The following is a 17,907-nucleotide window of genomic DNA, read 5'->3' as shown; positions in this document are numbered from 1 at the left end:
AGTCTGGTGTAATCAAGTCTGGTGTGGTCTGACTGGTGTTATCTTGTCTGGTGTTATCTTGTTTGGTGCGGTCTGGCTGGTGTTATCTTGTCTGGTGTAGTCAGACTGGTGTTATCTGGTCTGGTGTAGTCAGACTGATGTTATCTGGTCTGGTAGTCTGACTGGTGTTATCTGGTCTGGTGTAGTCTGACTGACGTTATCTTGTCTGGTGTGGTCTGACTGGTGTTATCTGGTCCGGTGTGGTCTGACTGATGTTATCTAGTCTGGTGTAGTCTGACTGATGTTATCTTGTCTGGTGTTATCTGGTCTGGTGTGGTCAGACTGGTGTTATCTTGTCTGGTGTAGTCTGGCTGATGTTATCTAGTCTGGTGTTATCTGGTCTGGTGTGGTCAGACTGGTGTTATCTTGTCTGGTGTGGTCTGGCTGGTGTTATCTAGTCTGGTGTGGTCTGGTGTTATCTAGTCTGGTGTGGTCTGGTGTTATCTAGTCTGGTGTTATCTAGTCTGGTGTTATCTAGTCTGGTGTGGTCTGACTGGTGTTATCTGGTCTGGTGTGGTCTGACTGGTGTTATCTTGTCTGGTATTTGTTGTTTTATTGTGTTGTCTGGTGTTGTGTTAGTTCCTCTGTCTTCATCATGGCATAACAGACTCAGAGAAATAGGACATGGCCTCCAACCCTCCAGTCTCTATCTGACACAATGAGACCTCACTATATCAGACTGCACAACATGGAAACAGGACATGGCCTCCAACCCTCCAGTCTCCATCTGACACAATGAGACCTCACTATATCAGACTGCACAACATGGAAACAGGACGGAATGACAGATGGGCATCGGTGCCTGGGTTTTCTGCTGTCTTTACAGTGGACAAAAGCAGGGCTGTTTGGATGAGATTGGAGCAGAGGGACTCACACAGAGACATACTGATCAGAGCACCACACACACACAGACACAGACAGACAGAGAGGGCCTGTGTCTAGGGAAAACAGTGACCCAGTCATCCCCTGGGTCTCAGCCCATTTAAATCCCCTCTTTCCTGTCTCCAGAATCATCACCCCACCCTCTAACAACTTTATCAATCCCAAGTCCCAACACTCACATTCTGTAATCAGTCCATAGCCTGCCACACAGCATCTAAGAGGACTTCTGTAATCAGTCCATAGCCTGCCACACAGCATCTAAGAGGACTTCTGTAATCAGTCCATAGCCTGCCACACAGCATCTAAGAGGACTTCTGTAATCAGTCCATAGCCTGCCACACAGCATCTAAGAGGAGTTCTGTAATCAATCCATAGCCTGCCACACAGCATCTAAGGACTTCTGTAATCAGTCCATAGCCTGCCACACAGCATCTAAGAGGACTTCTGTAATCAGTCCATAGCCTGCCACACAGCATCTAAGAGGACTTCTGTAATCAGTCCATAGCCTGCCACACAGCATCTAAGAGGACTTCTGTAATCAGTCCATAGCCTGCCACACAGCATCTAAGAGTAGTTCTGTAATCAGTCCATAGCCTGCCACACAGCATCTAAGGACTTCTGTAATCAGTCCATAGCCTGCCACACAGCATCTAAGAGGACTTCTGTAATCAGTCCATAGCCTGCCACACAGCATCTAAGAGGAGTTCTGTAATCAGTCCATAGCCTGCCACACAACATCTAAGGACTTCTGTAATCAGTCCATAGCCTGCCACACAGCATCTAAGAGGAGTTCTGTAATCAGTCCATAGCCTGCCACACAGCATCTAAGAGGAGTTCTGTAATCAGTCCATAGCCTGCCACACAGCATCTAAGGACTTCTGTAATCAGTCCATAGCCTGCCACACAGCATCTAAGAGGAGTTCTGTAATCAGTCCATAGCCTGCCACACAGCATCTAAGAGGCATTCTATCAAAGTCAAATTCTATAAGTTAAATTCCATAACTGTGAAATTACAATAGGCAATGTTGAGTTTCCAGTGTGAAATACTCATATCTATCTCAGTATGCCACCAAGGGCATAACATTTGTGGTTCTTATATTTCAGTGGGCAGAATGCACTAAAACAGCCCAACCCTCTTCCTGGAGAGATACCATCCTGTAGGTTTATACTCCAACCCTGTTCCTGGAGAGATGCCCTCCTGTAGGTTTATACTCCAACCCTGTTCCTGGAGAGATGCCCTCCTGTAGGTTTATACTCCAACCCTGTTCCTGGAGAGATGCCCTCCTGTAGGTTTATACTCCAACCCTGTTCCTGGAGAGACCCTCCTGTAGGTTTATACTCCAACCCTGTTCCTGGAGAGATACCCTCCTGTAGGTTTATACTCCAACCCTGTTCCTGGAGAGATACCCTCCTGTAGGTTTATACTCCAACCCTGTTCCTGGAGAGATGCCCTCCTGTAGGTTTATACTCCAACCCTGTTCCTGGAGAGATGCCCTCCTGTAGGTTTATACTCCAACCCTGTTCCTGGAGAGAAGCCCTCCTGTAGGTTTATACTCCAACCCTGTTCCTGGAGAGATACCATCCTGTAGGTTTATACTCCAACCCTGTTCCTGGAGAGATACCCTCCTGTAGGTTTATACTCCAACCCTGTTCCTGGAGAGATACCCTCCTGTAGGTTTATACTCCAACCCTGTTCCTGGAGAGATACCCGCCTGTAGGTTTATACTCCAACCCTGTTCCTGGAGAGATACCCTCCTGTAGGTTTATACTCCAGCCCTGTTCCTGGAGAGATGCCCTCCTGTAGGTTTATACTCCAACCCTGTTCCTGGAGAGATACCCTCCTGTAGGTTTATACTCCAACCCTGTTCCTGGAGAGATACCCTCCTGTAGGTTTATACTCCAACCCTGTTCCTGGAGAGATACCCTCCTGTAGGTTTATACTCCAACCCTGTTCCTGGAGAGATACCCTCCTGTAGGTTTATACTCCAACCCTGTTCCTGGAGAGATACCCTCCTGTAGGTTTATACTCCAACCCTGTTCCTGGAGAGATACCCTCCTGTAGGTTTATACTCCAACCCTGTTCCTGGAGAGATACCCTCCTGTAGGTTTATACTCCAACCCTGTTCCTGGAGAGATACCCTCCTGTAGGTTTATACTCCAACCCTGTTCCTGGAGAGATACCCTCCTGTAGGTTTATACTCCAACCCTGTTCCTGGAGAGATACCCTCCTGTAGGTTTATACTCCAACCCTGTTCCTGGAGAGATACCCTCCTCCAGGGTTGGAGTATAAACCTCCAGGGTTGGAGTATAAACCTACAGGGTTGGAGTATAAACCTCCAGGGTTGGAGTATAAACCTACAGGGTTGGAGTATAAACCTACAGGGTTGGAGTATAAACCTACAGGGTTGGAGTATAAACCTACAGGGTTGGAGTATAAACCTACAGGGTTGGAGTATAAACCTACAGGGTTGGAGTATAAACCTACAGGAGGGTATCTCTCCAGGAACAGGGTTGGAGTATAAACCTACAGGAGGGTATCTCTCCAGGAACAGGGTTGGAGTATAAACCTACAGGAGGGTATCTCTCCAGGAACAGGGTTGGGCAGCCCTGCACTAAAGGGTAGCCTTCCACCCCTAAAGGGCCCTGGGTTTAGTAACTGTACAATAGTGTCTCCACAGCAGGTCTAAACAGTAGCATTGTGACCCATTCTGGCTCCTTCCACCGGCTACATAAAGCTCTTCCCTTTCCTGTGCTATATCTGGGAAACACACACACACACACAGACAGGGAGAAGTGTATCATCTTATAATACGACTTCCTTCCTATCTACTATTCCTTCCAATTTACTATTAGAATGTCTACTATGACAACATCATCCGGGAAATCATCACATTTTTACAGTGTGATTACAGTGTGATTACAGTGTGATTACAGTGTGATAACAGTGTGATTACAGTGTGATTACACATGGCCCTTTAATGACCTGGAGTGTATAGACATAAACACACATCCTCTCATTCAGTCTCAATGGGCCTGTTTGGCCTTCAATGAGCACAACAACTGACTACCTTGGGGCACATGGCTACGTTTTCCAACAAACTAAATATAAAGTATACTAGAATGGCTGGGCAGTAGATGACTGCTACTGGTTTTGAGCCACATCTTTATCAATGAAGATTGACAGCAGGACATTCCAGCAAAAACCATTATCAATTAAAACTTTCCTTACAGCAATAGCCTCAGTGGATATACTCCCTGAGATATAAGTTCATTTCAACAATACAACCTTCCAAATGACCCCTAATAACCCCCATCCATACACACCATATACAAAGAGGCAGGCCGTGGCACTCCTGGTGCCTTCTGGGTAGGTGTGGAACTCGCAGGTGTAGCAGCCCTCGTCCTCCGTCTTCACCGGCCTGATGGACAGCTGGGTGTCTCCCAGGGAGGGGTTCAGGGTCATGCGTCCCCGATAAGGTTCCTCAATGCTGGGTTGGCCTCGCTTGGCAAAGGAGGCCAACGTGGTCGTGTCGCCCTGCTCTGCAGTCTTTCTCCACAGGACCTGGCGTACTTTGTCTGGGAGGCCGTACCAGCAGGACATGGTGGCCAGCTTCCCGCTGATGGCTGTTTTATTACCCTCGTTGCCCACTTTGACTGGGTCAGACACAGGGAGACAGAGGAAGGTATCAGTAAGTGAGCATTGGAATGGGAGGAGCACATTCATAGTAGTGGGTTAGAGAGATATAACAAAGTGTTTGGAGGCTTACATTTCAGCAAGGCATTTAAATATAGAAATCATTTGGATCCATTTAAAACCTTATGCACACTACATGAACAAAAGTATGTGGACACCTGCTCGATGAACATCTCATTCAAAAATCATGGGCATTAAAATGGAGTTGGTCCCCCTTTGCTGCTATGACAGCCTCCACTCTTCTGGGAAGGCTTTCCACTAGATGTTGGAACATTGCTGTGGGGACTTGCTTCCATTCAGCCACAAGAGCATTAGTGAGGTCGGGCATTGATGTTGGGCGATTAGGCCTGGTCCGCAGTAGGCGTTCCAATTCATTCTAAAGGTGTTCGATGGGGTTGAGGTCAGGGCTCTGTGCAGGCCAATCAAGTTATTCCATACCGATATCAATAAACCATTTCTGTATGGACCTCGCTTTGTGCAGGGGGACATTGTCTTGCTGAAACAGGAAAGGGCCTTCCCCAAAATTTTGCCACAAAGTTGGAAGCACAAAATCGTCTAGAATGTCGTATGTTGTAGCGTTAAGATTTCCCTTCACTGGATGGTTTTCAGAAATACAGTGGCAAGAGAAAGCATGTAAACCGTTTGGAATTTCCTGGATTTCTGAATAAATTGGTCATAAAATGTTATATGATCTTTATCTATGTCACAACAATAGACAGTGTGCTTAAACTACCATCATACAAATTGTTGTATTTTTCTTGTCTATATTGAAAACATAATTTAAACATTGGGGAAAAGTATGTGAACCCCGAGGCTAATGACTTCTCCAAAAGCCAATTGGAGTCAGGAGTCAGCCAACCTGGAGTCCAATCGATGAGACGAGATTGGAGATGTTGGTTAGAGCTGCCCTGCCCTATAAAAATAATCACAACAATGTACAAGAAGTATTGCCTGATGTGAACCATGCCTCGAACAAAGGAGATCTCAGAAGACCTAAGATTAAGAATTGTTGACTTGAATAAAGCTGGAAAGAGTTACAAAAGTATCTCTAAAGTATCTCTGTTGCTACTCTCCCTAGGACTGGCCGTCCTGCAAAGATGACTGCAAGAGCACAGCACAGAATGCTCAGTGAGGTTAAGAAGAATCCTAGAGTGTCAGCTAAAGACTTACAGAAATCTCTGGAACATGCTAACATCTCTGTTGACGAGTCTACGATACGTAAAACACTAAACCAAAATGGTGTTCATGGGAGGACACCACAGAAGAAGCCACTGCTGTCCAAAAAAACATTGCTGCACATCTGAAGTTTGCAAAAGAGCTCTTGGATGTCCCACAGCGCTACTGGCAGAATATTCTGTGGACAGATGAAACTACAGTTGAGTTGTTTGGAAGGAACACACAACAATATGTGTGGAGAAAAAAAGGCACAGCACACCAACATCAAAACCTCATCCCAACTGTAATGTATAGTGAAGGGAGCATCGTGGTTTGGGGCTGCTTTGCTGTCTCACGGCCTGGACAGCTTGCTATCGTCGACGGGAAAATGAATTCCCAAATTTATCAAGACATTTTGCTGGAGAATGTAAGGCTATCTGTCCTCTAATTGAAGCTCAACAGAAGTTGGGTGATGCAACAGCACAACGATCCAAAACACAGAAATAAATCAACAGAATTGTTTCAACAGAAAAAATTAAATATGCCTTCTGGAGTGGCCCAGTCAGTCCTGACCTCAACCCAATTGAGATGCTGTGGCATGACCTCAAGAGAGCGGTTCACACCAGACAGCCCAAGAATATTGTTGAACTGAAACAGTTTTGTAAAGAGGAATGGTCCAAAATTCCTCCAGACCGTTGTGCAGGTCTGATCCGCAACTACAGAAAACGTTTGGTTGAGGTTATTTCTGCCAAAGGAGGGTCAACCAGTTAATAAATCCAAGGGTTCACATACTTGTTCCACCCTGCACTGTGAATGTGTATATGGTGTGTTCAATAAAGACATGAAAACGTATAATTGTTTGTGTGTTATTAGTTTAAGCAGACTGTGTTTGTCTACTGTTGTGACTTAGATGAAGATCAGATCAAATGTTATATTATATGACCAATTTATTCAGAAATCCAGGTGATTCCAAAGGGTTCACATACTTTTTCTTGCCAATGTATATGAGAGGGGTTGGAGGTAGTTGAAGGATGGGATTAAAAACAAACAAAAGATTATTATTGTAAAATACATTGTGTCTGTAAAATGTATATAGTATTTATAAGCTGGAAGAAGAGGCCTAAGTGTTGTTGTCCATTAATTTATTCCAATTAGGGCAGGGGTTGTAGGGTTAGGGGAAAATAATAAAGGGAAATATATATATATATATAATATATATATATATATACACAAAAATATTTCCCTTCACTGGAACTAAGGGGCCTAGCCCGAACCATGAAAAACAGCCCCAGACCATTATTCCTCCTCCACCAAATTTTTGAGTTGGCACTATGCATTCGGGCAGGTAGCGTTCACCTGGCATCCGCCAAGCCCAGATTCGTCCTTTCGGACTGCCAGATGGTAAGCGTGATTCATAAATCCAGAGAACGCGTTTCCACGGCATCCTATGACGGTGCCACGTTGAAAGTCACTGAGCTCTTCAGTAAGGCCATTCTACTGCCAATGTTTGTCTATGGAGATTGCATGGATGTGTAGCCGATTTTAAACACCTGTCAGAAATAGCCGAATCCACCAGTTTGAAGGGGTGTCCACATACACTATATTTTCAGCAGTATCTTTGGGGCAGTAATACGACAGAGGGTTAGAGGTGTCCTCTTGTTGTGGTCGTTACAGTTAGAGAAAGTATCTGGGCCCTGGTCTGTTGAGTATGGCTGACCTCAACCCACTTCCTGTTTCTGATTATCCACAACTGATATATTCCGGGATGGGAGGGCCAAGTGAGCATGCTGACTTTTCATTACCTTACACAATCAGCAGACAAATCAACTGTGCTGAAAAACATGGGAACTACAAGCCTTGTAAAAATAAACAAAATTCACAGGCGGCTTTGTTTTACAATTTAGAAAAATGTAACAATTGGGAATGTGCCAACCCTATGAGAAAGGTCACCTGGTGCTGGAGAGAGAGTATTTGAGGAGGAGAAATTAAGGAAGCTATTGCATGCCATAGTCCTGGAATCTACAGTATATCTGGAAGTCCTTGCTAGTGTGACTGACCGGGGTTCAAATCTTGTTCCCCCAAGACAGGGTTTGCATGCTGAGCTAAAGCCTATGCATTACCTCTGGGCACTAATGCAAGTCTTCAGATCTCAGTCAAGGCTACTCATCACATGAGCGTGGTTTACCAAACCACCTTGTTTAGACTGAGGCCAAACTCACCTTCGATACTGAGGCAGGTCTTTCCCTCCTGTGCTCCGCTGGGGTAGATGTCAAAGATGCAGTGGTAGCAGCCCTCGTCGTTAGGCCCCGCCCTCTTGATGGTGATGGCGCTGACGTTGCGGTGCGATGAAGTTAGCTCCACGTCGTCTTGGCGGGAGGTGGTTCTGACCGACTCGCCCGGCTCGTACGCCAAGAGAACCTGCTTGTGTTTGTTCAGCCAGCGGACCTGCTTGACCGTGTCGCCAGTCGCTATGGTGATGTTACAGCCCAGCGTGAAGGGGAGGCCCGCCACAGCGGTCATGCTGGAGGGGGCGATGACCTCACCTGACACATGACAGGAAGTCAACCAACGAGAAGCACTGAAACTCAATACAATTCACTATTTTAAGGTGGTCGACCACATACCAAGTCAAACATGCTTTCTCACTGCAAAGGAAGAATAGCATTTTCTATTGGAAATATCCACTACTTTTGATTCAACATGGCACCTAAACCTACTGTAACGTAGTGAAATATGTTGAGTGTTGGCTACCTTGTGTCCTGAAAACCAGCATCACCAATAGCTGCAGACACAGCATCAGCCACCGAGACAGGGCAGATCCACACATCTTGGTCTGCAGGAGTGTGTGGCATACAGGTTACTGATAAAGAACATGACTACTGTTAAAAATAGCACCATGGAACATCCACAGCCAACAGTCACAATGAACTTCAGCATATAAAGTTTCATCTGATTTTTACTTCCCCTACCTGTGATCCAGTTTGTGAGACGTGTTGTCGGTCAGCGTTGTAGCAACCTCATCTTACTGGCAGACGGACTCCTGTAGCTGGATCCAGGAACCAGAGGAGGACACAACTCTCTCAACATTGTAACCCTCTATTCAGCATTATAACCAATTATAACAGAGCATTATAACCTACAGTGGCAAGAAAAAAAGTTTGTGAACCCTTTGGAATTACCTGTACTGATCATAAAATTTGAACTGATCTTCATCTAAGTCACAACAATAGACAAACACATTCTGCTTAAAGTAATAACACACACAATTATACGTTTTCATGTCTTTATTGAACACACTGTGTAAACATTCACAGTGCAGGGTGGAAAAAGTATGTAAACCCTTGGATTTAATAACTGGTTGACACTCCTTCGGCAGCAATAACCTCAACCAAATGTTTTCTGTAGTTGCGGATCAGACCTGCACAACGGTCTGGAACAATCACCCACAAAACCCAAAGGAAAAACAGGCTACTTATGTGTGACTCCCAATCAGCAACAACGAACTACAGCTGTGCCTGATTGGGAGCCACACACGGCCAAACCAAAGAAACAAACCAACATAGAAAAATGAACATAGAACGCCCACCCAATGTAGCACCCTGGCCTAACCAAAATAAAGAACAAAAAAACCCTCTCTATGGCCAGGGCATTACAGTACCCCCCCAAAGGTGCGGACTCCGGCCGCAAAACCTGACTCTGAAGGGGAGGGTCCGGGTGGGCCTTCCTACGGCGGCGGCTCAGGTGTGGGACGTGGCCTCCGCTCCACCCTCGGCTTCGCCCACTTAGGTGGCGCCCATGGCTGCGCCGGAGGACTGGCGGGCGACCCTGGCTGCGCCCGGCTGGCGACCGACCCTGGCTGCGCCCGGCTGGCGACCGACCCTGGCTGCGCCCGGCTGGCGGGCGGCTCTGGCTGCTCCGGGCTGGCAGGCGGCTCTGGCTGCTCCGGGCTGGCGGGCGGCTCTAGCGGCTCCGGACAGGCGGGCGGCTCCGGACAGGCGGGCGTCTCCGGACAGGCGGGCGGCTCTGGCGGCTCCGGATAAGGCGGGCGGCTCTGGCGGCTCCGGACAGGCGGGCGACTCTGGCGGCTCCGGACAGGCGGGCGGCTCTGGCGGCTCCGGACTGGCGGGCGGCTCTGGCGGCTCCGGACTGGCGGGCGGCTCTGGCGGCTCCGGACTGGCGGGCGGCTCTGACGGCTCTGGCCCAGGATTCACCAGGCTGGGGAGACATGAAGGAGGCCTGGCTCTGGGCGCAGGCACTGGACTCACCAGGCTGGGGAGACCCACTGGAGGCCTGGTCCGTGGAGGAGGCACAGGACTGACCAGGATGGGGAGACCCACTGGAGGCCTGGTCCGTGGAGGAGGCACAGGACTGACCAGGATGGGGAGACCCACTGGAGGCCTGGTCCGAGGAGGAGGCACAGGATAAACCGGGCTATGGGGGAGCACTGGAGTTCTGGTACGTAGGCTATTCACCCATACTCCAGGCTGAATGCCCACTTTGGCCCGGCATGGGCGGAGCGCAGGCATAGGCCAAACTGAGCCCTCCCAGTGCCCCGGAGACACAGTGCGCAGCGCCGGTGCAGGATAGCCTGGACCAAGACAGCGCACCGGAGACCAGATGCGCTGAGCTGGAACACTCCGACCTGGCTCGATGCCCGCAAGTGCCATGCGAGAGCATGGCACTTGCGGGGGGCTGGCCTATAGCGCACCGGCTATGAGCGCGCACTGGAGACACCGTGCGCTTCACAGCATAACATGGTGCCTGACCAGTACCACGCTGCTTCCGGTAAGCACGGGGAGTTGGCTCAGGTCTAACGCCTGACTCCGCCAATCTCCCCGTGTGCCCCCCCCCAAAAAAATTGGGGGGCTGCCTCTCGTGTCCGTCGCGCTCCCTCGGCAGGTTGTTGCAGTGGTCAAATAATTGTTCCCATGTCCAGTCAATCCTTGACTCCAAAACCTCCAGCGACCAGGATGCCATTACCTCCCGAGCACGCTGCTTCATCCCCTCCTTGTGCTGCTCCTTCCTCCGCTGCTTGGTCCGTTGTTGTTGGGTGATTCTGTAACGGCCGTCGTCAGAATTAGACCAAGGTGCAGCGGAGGATGTGTTCATCATTAGAATTTTAATTGAAAAAAGAGAACACTTGACAAAAATAAACCAAAGACGACAACAAAACAGTCCTGTCAGGAAAAACACACTAACAGAAGACAATCACCCACAAAACCCAAAGGAAAAACAGGCTACTTATGTGTGACTCCCAATCAGCAACAACGAACTACAGCTGTGCCTGATTGGGAGCCACACACGGCCAAACCAAAGAAACAAACCAACATAGAAAAATAAACATAGAACGCCCACCCAATGTAACACCCTGGCCTAACCAAAATAAAGAACAAAAAACCCCACTCTATGGCCAGGGCGTTACAGCAAGTCAACAATTAGGTCTTCTGAGATCTCTCTTGTTCGAGACATGGTTCACATCAGGCAATGCTTCTTGTGAATAGCAACCTCAAATTTTGTGAGTGTTTTTATGGGGCAGGGCAGCTATAACCAACATCTCCAATCTCATCTCATTGATTGGACTCCAGGTTAGCTGACTCCTGACTCCAATTAGCTTTTGGAGAAGTCATTAGCCTATGTGTTCACATACTTTTTCCAATCTACACTGTGAATGTTTAAATTATGTACTCAAAATAGACAAGAAAAAATACAATAATTTGTGTGTTATTAGTTTAAGCACACTGTGTTTGTCTGTTGTTGTGACTTAGATGAAGATCAGATCTTATCCAGGTAATTCCAAAGGGTTCACATACTTTTTCTTGCCACTGTATAACGTTGCATTCTAACCTTTGATGTACTGTAGCATTATAACACTCTGCTTAGTGGATGAAAACTAAACTCGAATCAATTGGAGCTTATTTTCAGTAGCATTGCACCGCACCAGGTTGGTTACGCAAAGTGACACAAACAGTGTTGTTTGTCTGATGTTTGTCCCATCGCCATGGGGATTGACTCAACAGATCAACAACAGCAGCAGCAGCATACTCATCAGTTCTGTCAGATTATAGGTCTTAACCCCTGTGCTGCACTCCTACCCACTGAGACTGTAGTCACCTGGCAAACGGAAGGTCAGCTGTGCTGCACTCCTACCCACTGAGAGTGTAATCACCTGGCAAACAGAAGGCCAGCTGTGCTGCACTCCTACCCACTGAGACTGTAGTCACCTGGCAAACAGAAGGCCAGCTGTGCTGCTTTGATGTCTGCAATGCACCAGGCCCCGGTCTCAAAAAAACACGTTTGTGCAATCAAACCAGAAGCAAAAATCTGTGAACGACGCAAGATGAGTCTTTGACAAAAGAAACAGAGGGACCACTAAACAGCCAGTACTAGCCATGATAGAGCATGGTGGATACGTACAGCAGCCTATAGGATTCAGGCCTACTGTAAAGCACTGTCTGTCTGAACATAGGCTTAGAGGTCTGCCAGCCAAGCCCAGCGTGGTTCAGCGGCTATAAAAAACACACTGTGGTTAAGCTCCTGTGTCTGCGTTGCTGGGAAATCCACTTGTTTAAGAGAGCCAGTGGGAAGTTGTGACAAAGCAAGGAGAAACAGCCCTCCAGGCAGAGGGTGTCCCTAAGAGCTGATTTGGGATCCGTTTACACAACCACAATGATTATCCCTTCTCTTGTGGAGGTACATAGCCAAACTGACCTCAGATCAGCTACAGAGGCAACCTTCACTTAGACAATGAAAGAAAAACTGATATAACCACACGGCCAGATCAGAGCTAACCCACCAGTCTTTTATAGGCAGTTCATTGGGTCTTTTACCACGTAAACCGTCTGGGTTCAAACATGCCGTCTGCCCGTTGGGCAAAGTTTAAAACGGCTCCTCTCTTTTTCCACTATACACATTAAAAAAGTAGTTCTGACATCTTATTGTTAATAAAACATAGTATATGGAGTGAATGTAAACATAGAAACCAGTATTTCAAGATGAAACAGTCCCATAACAGACCCTCGAATCCATGCCCCTCAGGCATCTCTTTGAAAAACATGACACAGAAACTCCATTCCTGTATCAAACTGACTTGGATTTCACTGAATATCATAGCATAGATGATTACTGGGCCATGTTTGACTGATTCCATATCAAAGGGTGCATGGCACAGCCAACAAACTTAAAGGTCAACCTCATTGCCACGGAGTAAAGGAAAACCTGGCCTTTCACAGGCAGTAGGCCTATACAAGAACGGAACATGTTAGAGTACACTGGTCCTCAAGGGCCAAACAGTGTGCAGGTGTGTGCAGAGGGTTAACATCTTCAACAGCTGTTTGTTTAGTTGTCAGTAACAAGGTGTGTGGACTCCTTAATGTCCAAATCAAAGACTGGGGAGTCCAGACATTCTATGTGATTAGATCACCAGACTTGATTCACTGTAGGCATTTGAGGAGTACAGAGCCTGTTAAGGCTTGTTCAGTTGATGTACCAACCTATGGGTTTTCTATTGTTCTGTTGATGGATTCACTGCCATGATTAGGCAATTTGATTATAACAGGACATTGTTTTGGAGGGAAAGGGGGGTCTATTGAGCATATAAGGTGATACATAGACGATATGAATTCAATAAAAGGTTGAGATAAGCCTACTAGCAATATGTAGACTAAAAGATGATCCACATGAGTTGAATGAGGTCCTAGTCAAAAAAAGGCAATTGCACAAAATACAATTTCAATTTCATACAACTTCAATATGATGCTATATTTAACATAATCCTTGATTAAAAACTGCACTGGGATACAAAAATATCTAAACATGATATAAACAATTGTTATAACAATATTATTAACGTAATGCTGTGGTGGGAAAATACTAAATGATCATACTTGAGTAAACGTAAAGATGTTTTAATAGAAAATTACTCAAGTAAAAATAAAAGTCGCCATGTAAAATACTACTTGAGTGTACAGTAGTGTCATACTTGAGTAAAAGTAAATGCTATACATCAAAATCCTTATATTAAGCAAACCAGAAGGCACGATTTGTTTTTGTTTTTTACGGACAGTCATGGGCAGTATTTCTGTTTAGTGAGTCCGCCAGATCCGAGGCAGTAGGGAAGACAACGCGTTATATTCATAGGTGCGTGAGCTGGATCATAATCCTGTCCTGCCTGAGCAGTAAAAGTAAAAATAAAAAAATAAAAGTACATATACCCAAAATAAACGGCTTAAGTAATACTTTAAAGTGTTTTTACTTAAGTAGGCTACTTTACACCACTGACGTAATGTATAGGCTAACCCTACAGACTTCTCCCACCTTTAGAAAATAATGCAATATAGACGTTATTATGAACGTATTTATATGCATATTAAAGAGAACACAATGTTTAATTTTAACTTGGCCCTATAACAAATTAATACTGGTAAAAAAAAACGACTTACCCGTTGAGCAGTACATGGAGTTAGTGATAATGAGATTTATTTAATTCCGTCCTCTGCAATAACAAAATATTCTACACTTTGACCATCAAATCTATGCTTCAAAAGTCTTAAAGCTGAACAGATCGGGTGTGATGCGTTCCGCCTCTACATGTGAGGCGTCAGAGAACAGAGTCTGCAAGTCAAGTGAACCTATATAGCGGACTGTCTATGGACTGTCTTGGGTAGGCTGTTGGCGATGTTGCATGAGCGCTGTAAAACTATCAAAACCGTTTCTCTACCACCTCTCTCCCTAAATTATATTCAGGCGACCCCTAGTGGCAATTGTTTGCAACATTGGCTGGTCTCGAGTGGCAGAAGAATCAGACAATTCGTTTTAAGCTTTGCCAGCAGCAGATTTATGACAATTCCATAAATTACAACATTGTTACAGCATTTGATTTATAAAGTGATGAAATAATGAAAAGAAAACGCACACAAAACACACCACAGAGTACATTATGATGACATTGTGTAGGCTATAATATTACAACACCTAGATCTCTAACAAATGTAAGAATGAAGCATACACTTCTAGGGTTTCTTCATGACCAAACTGCTTACATAGGCTACATATGAACATATTTATACAATAACCCGCAGGACTATGTGTGTGTCATTAACCGTTCAGTCAGCTAATCAGTATCTGTCAGTATCTGTCCGAGACAACTCAACTGTCTCCATGCCACAGATGTGTGTGTGACAGTATGATAGTCGCTCAGTCATCCTTTAGAAACGTTTTCATATTGTTCTGTATAAAGAGAGTCATTAACATATTGCTCTGTATAAAGAGAGTCATTAACATATTGCTCTGTATAAAGAGAGTCATTAACATATTGCTCTGTATAAAGAGGGTAATTAACATATTGTTCTGTATAAAGAGGGTAATTAAGAAAAAATCTCTGTATAAAGAGGGTAATTAACATATTGTTCTGTATAAAGAGGGTAATTAAAACTAAATCTCTGTATAAAGAGGGTAATTAACATATTGTTGTGTATAAAGAGGGTAATTAACATATTGTTCTGTATAAAGAGGGTAATTAAAACAAAATCTCTGTATAAAGAGGGTGATTAACATATTGCTCTGTATAAAGAGGGTAATTAACATATTGTTCTGTATAAAGAGGGTAATTAAAACAAAATCTCTGTATAAAGAGGGTAATTAACATATTGTTGTGTATAAAGAGGGTAATTAACATATTGTTGTGTATAAAGAGGGTCATTAACATATTGTTGTGTGTAAAGAGGGTAATTAACATATTGTTGTGTATAAAGAGGGTAATTAACATATTGTTGTGTATAAAGAGGGTAATTGACATATTGTTCCGTATGAATGGTAATTAACATATTGTTCTGTATAAATAAGGGTAATTGACATATTGTTCTGTATAAATAAGGGTAATTAACATATTGTTCTGTATAAATAAGGGTAATTAACATATTGTTCTGTATAAATAAGGGTAATTAACATATTGTTCTGTATAAATAAGGGTAATTCACATATTTGTTTTATGAAGTATGTAAGTGACATGAGTAACATCAGAACAACAATGCAGGAATGCAACTCATTTGAATATGTGTTAGATTAGACTTGTGGATTTCAGTCATCATGTTGAGGGTTGATAGTTCTTCCTGTTCTCTGTCATGGGCTGTGGAATTTGGGCTAAAGACTGATTGTCAAACTTACAAAAACAATGTCAAAGTAATACTGTATTTTATCTTTGTCATCTGAACAGTAAAACCTACCTTGTCATTGTATTTCTCTGTTTGCACCACAGTACCACAGCAGCTCCACAGCACACAGCAATGAAACACAGTGAACCCATCACTGCAACAACTGTTGGATTACCTGTGAAAGATGACAAGATGAGAATGGTACAATTCACAGATAAGTGTCAGAGATTAGTTGTGGTCATTAGATTAATGACTTACCACTGATCCTGTCACCATCAGTGACCTCAGGTACACCTAGCACAGAACATACAGAGACAGTACTTCAAAATGACACCAGCATGTTGGTTGCTACTGTAGGCATGTACAAAACCATTTCTCACCAGGAAATGAAGCTTGATTTCTAGCTGGAATAACCATGGATACGTTCTTGGTGACACCTCCAGAGAACAGTGACACCACACAGCCAACCCTGGTGTCTTTGTCAGGTAGTCTGAATGCTGCCAGCGTGGAAGTTATGATGACTGTGACAGTACCATTGAGATGGGTGACATTGACCATTGTGGAATTTTCTAGAATTTCTGTGTTGTCCCAGGTTACTATAGGAGTAGGTTGTCCAGTAGCAGAACAACCGTGACAGCAGATCTGTAAAGGACATGCTGCTTATCTTCTCCATTGATTTGGGAGTCTGGCAAATAGCTGAATCTTCAAACCAGATGGCCTAGAACATGGACTTATCTCAACTGAAATCTACGTTTTAAAGGTCTAAAAACATCTGACAAACTTACCATTTATCCATTTATACAACTTGCTCATAAGAGAGAGAATTGTTCATAAGAAGGGCCTGAAATCAAAGTCAATATTCAGACCACTAGGGGTCAATGTTTTTAGATAGAATATCCAGTAAGCTTCCCTTTGTAATAGTAGGATCCCGATGTTTCCTCCTTTCCTTGGTAGAGCAACATGCTCAATGCCTGTGTATTTGAGGGAGGAGATGGGATGGTTAGCTTCAACAAAGTGAGCTGCTACTGGATAGTCAATGTTCTTACACCTGATTGAGTGTTCAGCTATGCGTTGTTTTAATTGTCTTCTCGTTTGTCCTACGTAGGCTTTGAAGGAAAAAGTCTGACTCAAAGACAAAGTCGTTTTTGGATAATACCAGTTCAGTAAATTGTAAGATGCAATCATTGGATGGAGCAAGGGTAGTCTCTCTGCTGAAGGAAGTGTTGCAGCGCCTGCAAGCCTCAGTATGTGGTATGTTTGTGTACAAGTTCTCCACATCAAAAGTGGCCAGCAGGGTGCCCTCTGGTATCCTTCTAATCTCTCTATCAATGAGATCATGTGACTAGTGTCTTTGACATAAGGATGGGAGATTCTCAACCATCAGTTTAATGTGGTGGTCCACAAACTTAGAAATGTTGGCCATCACAGAGCCAATTGCTGCTACAATGGGCTACCAGGGGGAGGAGACACTTGTTGTGTAATTTTGCAACTGTATAACAAGTTGGTATCTTAGGAAATTTCATACATAGAAATTCACATTATTTTTTGGTGATTTGTCCTGATTCCAAGCAGCTTTCCACTGTAGATGAGATAATATGCTGAAATTCTAGGGTCATTATTCAGTTTGCGATAGAAGTCACCTTTAGATAGTTGTCGGCGATATTCATTCACATAGTCACATTTGTTTTGTATACAAATTCCTCCTCTTTGTCACATTTTTTCATGATAATCGAAGGATCCCACTGTAATATTTACATAAGGCCAGTTTGCGCTGTTCTGTGACGGGAGTAGTACACAGCGTTGTACGAGATCTTCAGTTTCTTGGCAATTTCTCGCATGGAATAGCCTTCCTTTCTCAGAACAATAGACTGATGAGTTTTATTGGAAAGGTCTTTGTTTCTGGCCATTTTGAGCCTGCAATCGAACCCCCAAATGCTGATGCTCCAGATACTCAACTAGTCTAAAGAGGCCAGTTTTATTGATTCTTTA

The 17,907-nt window shown here is 44.6% G+C and overlaps 1 protein-coding gene across 3 annotated transcripts in view; it reads right to left on the bottom strand.

Moving 5' to 3' along the window:
• Nucleotides 1-8,808, bottom strand: part of LOC115180889 (OX-2 membrane glycoprotein-like) — a 45,902-nt gene extending 37,094 nt beyond the window's left edge. For all 3 annotated transcript variants that reach the window (XR_003873173.1, XM_029743030.1, XM_029743031.1), the window contains exons 1-4: nucleotides 8,740-8,808; nucleotides 8,522-8,630; nucleotides 7,990-8,313; nucleotides 4,246-4,575 (exon numbers count right to left, since the gene is read on the bottom strand). Coding sequence is in view for 2 of the 3 variants with exons in the window: in XM_029743030.1 (XP_029598890.1) it covers nucleotides 4,246-4,575; nucleotides 7,990-8,313; nucleotides 8,522-8,597 (730 nt within the window). In the remaining variant the exon portion in view is untranslated. The remainder of the gene's footprint in view (nucleotides 1-4,245; nucleotides 4,576-7,989; nucleotides 8,314-8,521; nucleotides 8,631-8,739) is intronic.
• Between the last annotated feature and the right edge of the window lie 9,099 nt (nucleotides 8,809-17,907).

Source organism: Salmo trutta, unplaced genomic scaffold, assembly GCF_901001165.1.
Source record: "Salmo trutta unplaced genomic scaffold, fSalTru1.1, whole genome shotgun sequence".
Taxonomy (NCBI): domain Eukaryota; kingdom Metazoa; phylum Chordata; class Actinopteri; order Salmoniformes; family Salmonidae; genus Salmo; species Salmo trutta.
The sequence above is the reverse complement of the archived record's forward strand: the minus strand, read 5'-3'. Positions and strand labels throughout refer to the sequence as shown.